This window comes from Telmatherina bonti, assembly GCF_933228915.1.
Source record: "Telmatherina bonti genome assembly, chromosome: 3".
NCBI lineage: Eukaryota > Metazoa > Chordata > Actinopteri > Atheriniformes > Telmatherinidae > Telmatherina > Telmatherina bonti.
This window is the reverse complement of record NC_136621.1, coordinates 17,215,722-17,226,320: the sequence shown is the minus strand read 5'-3', so window position 1 is coordinate 17,226,320 and position 10,599 is coordinate 17,215,722. Positions and strand designations below refer to the sequence as shown.

The following is a 10,599-nucleotide window of genomic DNA, read 5'->3' as shown; positions in this document are numbered from 1 at the left end:
GCGTGTCAACCAGGACAGCCCCACAGCATCCAGAGCCTTAAGAAACTCCGGGCGGATCTCAACCACCCCCGGGGCCTTTCCGCCAAGGAGCTTTTTGACCACCTCAGCGACTTCAGCCCCAGAGATAGGAGAGTCCACCCATGAGTCCCTCAGCTCTGCTTCCTCATCGGAAGACGTGTTGGTAGGATTGAGGAGGTCTTCGAAGTATTCCTTCCACCGACCCACAACGTCCTGAGTTGAGGTCAGCAGCTCCCCATCTCCACTGTATACAGTATTGACGGAGCACTGCTTCCCCCTCCTGAGACGCTGGATGGTGGACCAGAATCTCCTCGAGAACTGCTCAACCTTGTGCACAAGCTCATGCTCCTTCCCCACCAGAGAGTTGACATTACATGTCCCTAGAGCCAAGGATTGGACCGCCAGGGTCCCCACCTCTTGCTGCTGCCCAGCTCACATTGCACCCGACCCTTACGGCTCCTCCCACAGATGGCGAGCCCACAGGAGGAAACCCACGGACCCCACGGGCAAAGGCCTGGCCACCAGCCACTAGACGCTCACTCTCGTGCCCCACCCCCCAGGCCTGGCTCCAGAGCGGGGCCTCGGTGATTGGTGTACGGGCAAGGGAACATTTCCACCCATGGTTGTTATCATCATAGGGGTCTTTGAGCTGCACTTAGTCTGGTCCCTACCCTAGACACCTGTTTGCCATGGGTGACCCCTGGTAGGGTATAAATCCCCTGACAACATAGCTGGTAGGATCTTCAGGACACACAAACCCCTCCACCATGATAACATGGCGGCTCAGGGAGAGGCTTTTTGGATTTTTTTAAACTTAATGCAATATACTTACTGAAATCCCTTGAACTGAAAAAAGCTGAGTCTACAATTCAGTCGCATCTTTTTACAGAAGCAAAATCTCCAAAGTCTTATAGATTTGACTTCATCTCAGATCCTCAAGTAGTTTGATTCTTAATGCAGGTGCTTATGTAGTAGCAGCATGACCATGCGTAGACCAGTTGGCTTCCAGTGAGAGTCTGTGGCCTCATTTCGCTGCCTCAGTGAACCAGAACTATGTGCTGATCAAACAGCTCTCTGTCATCAGGCTGCACACATTACAACTGCTTCAGGAAAACACACAACACTTTACTTTGACTACACATTTATTTCATGGAGCCACATTTACACACATACATAGTCATTGAAAAGCTGCGAAAACTTCCACAATGTATTTTAATCTTCAGGACGCCATCAATCTGTCTTCCAACCCACAAACACGCCAGCAACAATTCATTTTCATTTCACAGCAAAAGCAGCAGGAACTTTTCACATCTTCAGTACAAGACTAGATTTTTGGATTGTCGCATGACAGAGGAGAATAAAATTGTACATTTAATGCTTTTTTTGTCTTTTATTTTTAAAACAAGATTCGAAGATAAACAAAAGAAAGAAAAACTTACAGGTATGTTTTGGTTTTTTTAATGTGGGTTTGCATGAAGCACTTGGATGCAGATTCTCTAAACCATGAGCACTCTCACTGACCTGAACATGGAGAAATTCACAAAACCCCACATAAAATAAAATAAAAAACTTGAAATATCACTTTAGCTTTTTAACAGCTGCAGAGATACATAGGCGGCTTCTATTGAGTTAAATTGGATGCTGGTACAAATCACAGCCCTTAAAATATTGATAGATTTGGGAATGAGGCACTACTATACTCTCTATAAACCCTATAACCCATGGACCTCCATCATTTCATTCATGCATACGTACACACATACACACATACAGTGCAAATTCAGTTAAAATTCATAGACTAACTCACAGATCATTTGACAAAATAAGTGGTGTTTTTTTGAAGGAGAGATAAAAACAATGTGATGTCTAAAAATGAAATGTGATCAAAACTGAGCACATTCCACATGGCAGATGATGGTAATAAAACTGATCATTAAAACTAATCTGTTAATCTAATTAAAATTTGTAAAACATATCGGACAAAGTCACTTTGTCAATAAGTTATATGGATAATTACAAACTTAACATTTCACTTCTGCTAGTAATGTTTGACCAGAATGAAAAAGACAAAACATGACAAAGAATAATATAACGTTCTCAGTTTAGAGAGGAAAGACGTAAAGGGATTTATGCATTTAAAGTATGTTGTGAAGATCTGAGGCAGGATTTTGCAACCAGCTGGACGAGTATTTTCACAGACTGGCCACATCCAGCTGAGGACCCTCCGTCCAGCTGGTAAAGCTGAGTGCACCTGGACGAGTGAAACAGGCTGAAACCAAAGCTCACTAGTGGACATTCTGAGCTGCAGCTTCATCCTGCTCCTGCTGCTCTCGCTTCTTCATGGCTTCAATCACTGCCATCTCCTTTGCCTCTTTTTTCTGGTTCCTGGCTTCAAACTGCAGCCTGAGACCAAGAGAAGAGGATTGAAAATGCACTGAATGAAGACATTAAACTGAAGATGTCTTGTGGAAAGTAGAGTCCCTCACCTGTTTTCTATGATCCTTTGAACGATGTCATCGGTGGTGAGATTATTCCCGCTGTCGATGGTCCTGAATATTCCCCTTTTTTTAGGTTCCTGAAAAAAAATACACACACAAATGGTTGGCCGAAAGTAGACCACTTGTCTCTTGTGCACTTTAACTGTCCAACGTCAGAGCAACTTTCAAAAGCCAGGATATGAGACACACTTGTCTCATTTCAGGGGTCTTGGTCTTATTGTGCATTTGTAGCTTCAAAATTCAATAGTTTCTTTTAAGTAGACAATGTACTTACTGCATAGGGGTCTGACCCATCCTTGTCTGGAAATACCTCCGTCTTGCCATGACACACCATATCCACCTGCACATGTATGCAAAATACCTCATTAAACCAACCACTGCCAAGTATGGACACGTCAATGCAACATTATCACCAGGGTGTCTTAGAAAGCAAAGTTCAATCCTGCATCTTTGGCAAAACCTCAACATCTGTCACCTCAAACGATGGATGATAATAGGTCAAAGTTCTTATGGGATCACAATCTTCTGCTAAGAACAAAAGACTGTGGATCCAGGAAGGTAAAGGAGCAGACTGGTGTGCTGTGAGTCCCAGAGCAATTAAAGCAACACAGCGTAGTGTAAACTCTGGGATCCATTTTGATGATACACTGACATGTATTACGTACATCAGGGCTATTCAGCTCCGTCCAGTGAGAGCAGCAGCCCTACAGGTTTTCAGTGCGTCCCTGCATCAACACACCTGACCCAATTTAAATGGGTCAGCCAAAGAAGTTCTGAACAACGACTCATTAATTTATGTCAGATTTGTTGCAGTTACATATTGAAAACCTGCAGAGTTGCGGCCGTCACCGAGTTAAACATTCCTGGAACCTCTTTCGCTGTGCAGTGTCACATGGCTGTTTTTCTCCAGCCTGGAGCAAAATGTTACAGCTGACAGTGGCTGAAACGAATTGCATTGTTGGTTTGGACTAAATCATCTACAAAAAACAAGCTCAGCATTTCACTGTACAATATATTTCATTGTATGAATGAATATGTTGAGGTGATTTGATACAAATGGGCATGATTGTGTTAAAACCTGCATGTCATATTGATCAAATCAACTTGAAATCATATCTTGGCAAAATTTCCCAAATTGGTTAACACGGAATCATTAATCAATGAACAAATACAACATAGTATTGTGTCCATATTTGTGATGTACAACTTAATTATATAGAAATCTACTGTTTCCTGATAATATATCTGTTATATGCGCAGTCCACATGGGGGCAACACATGTCTTGCTTGTGTTTGTTTGTTGTTATCTATCCTGGACTCATGAGTTGCTCTCACATGTTTCACAAACTCCATCCGTGACATGCTGAGCGTTCACATCATAGTTCCATTGACTTCCTTCAGTGTCACTGTGTTAAATGAGTTTACAAGAGATAAAACAGCCCAAATGTGAGTTTTGCATCCTGCTTTAATTTTCATATCAACATAATTTGCTGAATATGACTGCTGTGAAAACCAGCCAAGTATCAAACTCAAAGTAACACAAAGAGCTGCTGTTTTATTTTGTTGACTGACCACTCCTGCCTTTACAACATTAAAACTGCTTGATCTTAAATTTGAGTCAGGGCTGGTGAGATCAGTCCTAATGTTGCCCTCTTCTTGTTGGTCAGGCTGACAGAAGTATTCAGTGAAGTGAATTTCTCCTCAAGGAAAGTAAGCTTAAGAAGAGAAGACTCACCTTAAAGTGATCCAGCAGGTCCTTCCCCACTGCATACGGTGCACCAATCACCACCTCTGACACATACTGCCGACAGAAGAAAGTGAAGAGAAAAGTGAGTTTTCAGAGGATGAAACCTTCCATGGTGTTCTCATATCTGTCAGTGCATTTCTGCTTTCATGTGACCCTGTCTGCGTGTTTTTCAATGCACTACGTTCTTATAACTGACACAAAAACACACAATGCAGATAGCGCACAATGATTCATTGTTTTTGGTTGATAGCTGACAAGCAGGCAGAAATACACCCACTGTGTAGAACACAGGGAACAATGTATGTGTGTGTGTGTGTGTGGGAATGTGGGCTCACCCGACAGGCAAGGACACTGAGGGTTCTCTCGTGGATGTTCATAATCGGGTAGTTCTTCCCCTTGTAGCGATTCACTTCCTGAAGAAACCAGAATGTTGAGATATTTACTAATTTATCTTGTTTATTTATTTGTTATACATACATTCAGTTAATGAGACAGTAGTTAGGGAGTGGGGGGTGGGGGTTGCTGTCTGTCCTTGTGTGTGTGTATGAGTGTATGAAAGAGAACATGAGACTATTGTTTTTAAATGCTATTTTATCAATTTTTGTGTGTGAATGTTTGTTTTATTATGAACCTTCATGACTTAGTTTTATCTTGTAAAAATACTTTGTGTTGCCTCTGGCAGGAAAAGTGCTTAACTAAAGTTTGATTTGATTTGATTAAATGTTTAGCTTCGAAAGCTGCATTACTGTTTTATCAACCTGGATCACTAAAACTGAACTTAAAGAGACGATGTCTACCTTCTAAATGTTATATTGAGCTGCTTTTGCTTTAACTGGTCACAGAACTGTTTATTATGAAAGCCACCAACACGTCAGGGAGGGGTGAGGCTCGTTCTTTTGTGAGACCGTTGGCTGAGTGTGTAATTTAGTGTACCTGGTCAAAGTGCAGACCTACGATGACGTAAGGCCTCTCTGCCTGTTTGTAGACCATTTCCAAGAAGTCAACATGACCAATGTCTGCAAAGAGTTTGTAGTCAAGGCAGCAACAGCATGTACAACACAGTAAGTGCTTTAAGGGGACGTGTACTTATTCACTCATCACCAGCGGTCAGAAGGGTCTCGGTGTTAATCAGTAATTCAGGGATGGATTCTGAGGAGGAAGCTAAGCAAACAGCTGCTCGGATGGGGACCACAGAGGAGAAGATGTTCTCAATCTAAAACTTAAACCTTTCAAAAATGTAATTTTGGTTCAAAATAATGGTATTTCAACTGATTTTTCCACCACCAGCTACGTCAGACAGGTTTCTCCTTTTTAATGTTAATGTTGTGTAAGTGTTGCTCTGCCTTACTGTAGGCATAATGCATCACTCTGCTGATCAGGTCTGGTTGACGATTCTTCCAGCCTAATTTGCTGGAAGAATCGCTGGAACGATGGGGGAAAAAAAAATATATATATTTTTTTTTTTTATACTTTGACAACCTCTGATAGATTAATCTATGCAGACAAATGATCTAATTACATTTTTTAAAAGTTTTCTGAAAAGACAGAATAATTTCCAGAAACGTGTGTCCTGAAGCCACAGAAAACGCTGCAGTACATATGCAATACATACCTATAAGTGGCGCTGTGGCGCTACCACGGAAATAAAACAGAGAAGAAAACAAGAATCCGTTCAGAAAAGAAGCATTTGGGTTGTAAACACTGAAATACGGTGTTTCCAGATTTATTTGCTTTAAGTGATGGCTGGAAACTTCATCATTTTCAACCCAAAGTGCAGCTTCCGTGTGGAGGGAATGCCATAACGATAACGCTAATGGATAAAAATAAACTTGTCTCTGTGTGATTACGTACATAAGAACATGTTGGGTAAGCAACATGCATGCAACGGTACAAAAACAACACATGCAGGTGCAAAACATGGACATTCTTAAGATTATAAAAATTGTGACTCATCACTCCTGCATATGTTCAGTTTGGTCTTTTTGTGCATTGCTAGAAAGATTTTCAACTGAAATTTTTTATGACCTCATTCTGCATCTAGTAGCTTAAATCCTCTATAAGACCTCCTCCTTGGTTCTCTGACTGCAGGTTAGACACATTTCACACACAGCTCCCAAAACACTGCAATATCACATTAACTGGGAGTTTTCACATGAGAAGGATACGGAAGAGGTCAAACGCCCCGGCCACATAGATGATGGTGTCTCCAGGCTGAGGCTCCTGTCCTGAAGCAAACTGGATGATCTTCTGGGATGTTTGCAGGAACTGACACACCCCCGTCCACGGGCTGCGGCCTGTAGGACCCTTAAACAGCAAATTATACAGAAATGAATCATACATTCATCTCTATTAGAAATAACATGCTAAAGGCTGCGAATCATAAATATTTCAGTGTCTTCACGTAATACCTTTCCAAAGTTGTCAGTGTGCTGCTGGTAATCCGGGTTATCCTGTAGAGAGGATCGACATCTATGACATCAGCAATACAACAACTGTTTATACCCTAAAAGAGAACATGCAAACTCACCATGTTGCTGTGGTGGGCTTTGGTCATAAGAAGCATTCGTCCCACCAGGTCGGTGGTGGAGACACCCTGCGTGCGCTTACACTCCCGATAGCGGCCTGTACACTTCACCTCTTCATATGTGTCCTTGCCGTCTACTGTCAGCGTGATGTCATCTGATAAATATAAAACCAGGATGTCACCAGTTCTGAAAGCTTGACCACATCATGTAAGGCGCAGCAACGAGGAGGGTTCTGACCAATCACAGTATCTGCTAACACTAACTGAGTTTTAAAACAGGGTTCAAAGAGCAGATTGTATTGACTCACCTCCGTGTACACAGAAGTCACAGTTGTATTTGTCCAGAGTCTCCAGGGTGGTGACATAAGGTGCGCCTTCGACGATTTCATCCACCCATTTGATTGCTCGGACCATCTTGTAGCGTTCTTCCTGAGTGAATACTGGAGGACCCTTGTGCTTGGAAATTTCCGCTTAAAAATTAAAATTAGAATCAATTAGTGATTATTATCATATCAGTAACACAAATTTAATATGTAATGATGATTTGGGTGATGAAAAAAAATTCAGCATAGGTGTCCTTATGTCAAAGCATGGGTTTATTGAGATTAAAATGTCATTATTCTTACCAAGGTGTTCATGAGTTCAGTAAGTTAGAGGGAATATCTTAATCAATGCTTTCACAAAGTTGGACCTGAAAATAACTTGAATTTGCAATCATAGGGAGAAATAATACTCATATCATAGTATTTCAGTCTTACCATCTGTGTGCACTCCAACTATAAGGTAATCTCCCATTGCTTTAGCCTGTCGGAGCTGATTGGAGTGACCATAATGCACCATGTCATAGCTGTGGAGTCAGAAAAACAGTCAACGTGGAAAACAAAAGCCACCATCAGTGCTCAAAGCACTACACAGGTCAAAGGAGATAATAACATATCCTGATGGGAGGAGGCTATAATTACGGTCTCTCTGCAGCTCAGAGTTTTTCACCCGATGACTTTCAGAACCACAACATCATTATCGTTTAAACGCCTTCCAAAACAAAGCCTTTCAGACTGGCTGTCACTGTCAAATTCTTGCTCTGTTTCAAATTGTTTTTGTGCCCGTCTCTAAATCAGGGGCTTTATTTCTCACAAAAAAACAAGAGAGATGGCGAGTTCAGTGGCGCAATTTCGGAGAAAATATTTCTGCAGCATGTCTACTTTTTGTTAGTCAGAAAACTCGATGAGTTCATGTTTGACAACAGCTTGCCTTTAAAAAAGGAATACATATTAACACTTTCATGCATGAATTAATAAAAACCAATGCAACATTTTTTTTATGTCCAGTATTTTACCTCTACAGACATATAAAATTATGTTTTTTTATTTATTAGTGATATTGTGAATTAATTATGATATATGATTAATTTTATTCCATAGAATTTTTATAAAATAATATATAATAATAATTATATTATGTAAATCTTCTTTAAATATAGCTTTATAATTCTCTGTTCCTATTGATCGCAAGGGCAAACTTGCGTAATTACATTATGTTCAATTATATCATATATTTATTTATTCTCCAGTGAGTGGAAACATATTGGATGACTCACTAACATGAAGTCGTTTATTTACAAAAATACCATCCTCATTCATGAATATGCAAGAAAATAAGCTTGTAAATAGGTGTCCACTATATGGCCACTATGAATGAAAGGGTTAATATGAGCACTCTCCCATAATGCAATATCTTCAAAAACAACTCTTACTCATTTCTAAATATATTACTATTTAAATTGCAGATCAGTGTTTGCAAATGAAAAATTTGCAGCACTGGAATACTAATTCAGCTGTTGTAGTACTCCAAAATATAAAGTAATGATTTTAATAAAACATGGGCTCATATGGATAATTATTTGTGTGTAAATATTTTACCACTGCTAATAAGCTGAGTGACGTTTAACATTAATTTGCATGAAGGCAACATTTGCACTGGGAAAAAAAAACACTTGGGGTGCACAGACCTCCACCAAGCAGCTCATTTCCACCCATACTGTGAAGAATCCTTTTAAAAATTCCTGTCGACAATTCGTTCCAGATCATAAAATTTAATGAATACTAAATTTAGACCAAGATCCAATCACAGGAAAGAATAAAAAAAAGATCTGCTAAGTATCATAGTTTGTGTGTGAAGTTGCTGTCAAACAGAGAGAAAAACACGAGCAAAAACCCAACCTTCTTGGTGGAAGCAATAAAACTTATTTTTATGGTTTGAAAGTATACAAACCTATTAAGTAATATTTGTAAAAATAAGTGACAGAAATACATGAATGAACCAGAATTAGAGATTTGTCTCTTGTTTATTACTGAGCAGTTAAATGAGCTATAAATAGGCCTTTTGTTGACAACCACAGTAAAGGAAGAGTGTCCTTGTTATCTTACTTAGCAGATATCCTGTTATTTATGGCCATTACTAAATTAAAAATGCTTGTTATGCAAATATAAGTCCATCAAGCTGTGAGTTTAATTAGAGCTGAATAAAACATCTTCAGGGGAAAAAGTATTTTGTTACTCTGGAATAATGTTACAATTTCAAGAGTCTCCTCTTCCTTTCTGATATAACCTATTTTATGTTTTTGACACGGAAGCTGATTCTCTAAATGATGCCCAGTCCCAAGGCAGTCCCTGCCCACTTTGTTCACATATTGCATTGGGATTGCAATTTACAACCTCATAACCATAACAGAGATTTGTAACCATTACATGACATGGATTGTTCTAAACTAGTGTCATTAAACCAGCCTTTTCCTTGTGTTGGAAACGAAAGGCAAGAAGGTGAAGTCAGATATGACAGGACTTACCACAGGAAGGCAAAATAACAATAAAGTGCCATGTAAACACAGTTTGATCAGAGTAATTTGAGGTCAACGATAAAGTCTTTTGTTTGCAATCAGCACCTTTATAATGTGCTTAGACAAAAATAACTGTTAACATGTTTTACTGATTTCCATATATAGTTTCACCTCTACTTATGGATAATATTTCACTTATACACTAATATACAATGCAATTAAGAGGTATCTATGATGTATATTTACCCAGATTCAGGGCGGATCATTATCCCATGTAAAACCACTGATAAGCAGCGATAAGTCAGCTATGACTTAAGTATAGTGTTGTTAGTCACGTTAACAGCTGTTTTATTACCTGATATAAAAAGTAGTGGTGCTTTGGTAAAAAAAATAAAATAATAATAATAATAATAATAATAATAAAAATCTGGCGAATTTTTTGTTTTGAGCAGAGTATTGTAAGGTATATGTCATTTATTCAACATATGGCATTACAGGTTAAACTCCTTACCTTTAAGAAACTAGTTAGCATTAGCATGCTAATCAGACGAGCGCTCATGCTGTGTTTTACACAACGGTGGTGTTCAAGCAGATTAACTTTGAAAATCAGTTTTTTTTAACAGCATGTAAAGTAAATAGTCGTAGGGGATTGGACGCACTCACCAGCCGTCGCACCACAACCGGACCATTCGCTTTCTTTTCTCCTGGCTGCACGCCGAGCCACCCGGCTTACTGCTGCCGGTGTTCTCTCGCTGGTCGTCGGAAGCGTGGTGGCCGTTTTTAATCATTCTGACGAGTTCAGGAAAACGACTTTAATCCAGTTAAAGTAAAAACAAGAAGTAAAGTATGTTTGAAGATTTGTTCGGGTCCGTTCTTTAGAACGATTAAAGGGTTATTTCACTGGACTTGTGCGCTTTTCTCGGTCGAGCAGAGTGACACTGAATCGGCCAACGCCTCCAAGTACGTCAGGTCGGAC

General features: G+C 39.8%; 1 protein-coding gene across 1 annotated transcript; it reads right to left on the bottom strand.

Annotated features, from left to right (window-relative positions):
• Window positions 1-1,152: 1,152 nt before the first annotated feature.
• On the bottom strand, window positions 1,153-10,599 carry pcyt2 (phosphate cytidylyltransferase 2, ethanolamine). Its single transcript, XM_079265179.1, has 12 exons — window positions 10,287-10,599; window positions 7,546-7,634; window positions 7,096-7,257; window positions 6,791-6,942; window positions 6,672-6,713; window positions 6,429-6,567; window positions 5,197-5,279; window positions 4,599-4,676; window positions 4,252-4,317; window positions 2,791-2,856; window positions 2,505-2,593; window positions 1,153-2,421 (listed from the first exon to the last, which is right to left on the bottom strand). Exons 1-12 carry the CDS (start codon window positions 10,409-10,411, stop codon window positions 2,304-2,306), a joined length of 1,209 nt encoding a protein of 402 aa, XP_079121305.1. The 5' UTR covers window positions 10,412-10,599; the 3' UTR covers window positions 1,153-2,303.

Coding starts and splice junctions, on each gene's coding strand:
- pcyt2 (XM_079265179.1), bottom strand. CDS start 10,411: ATGATTAAAAACGGCCACCACGCTTCCGACGACCAGCGAGAGAACACC. Junction 7,635..10,286: donor CGGTTGTGGTGCGACGGCTG/GTGAGTGCGTCC, acceptor CTGACTCCACAG/CTATGACATGGTGCATTATG. Junction 4,677..5,196: donor TAGGTCTGCACTTTGACCAG/GTACACTAAATT, acceptor TGGTTTCTTCAG/GAAGTGAATCGCTACAAGGG.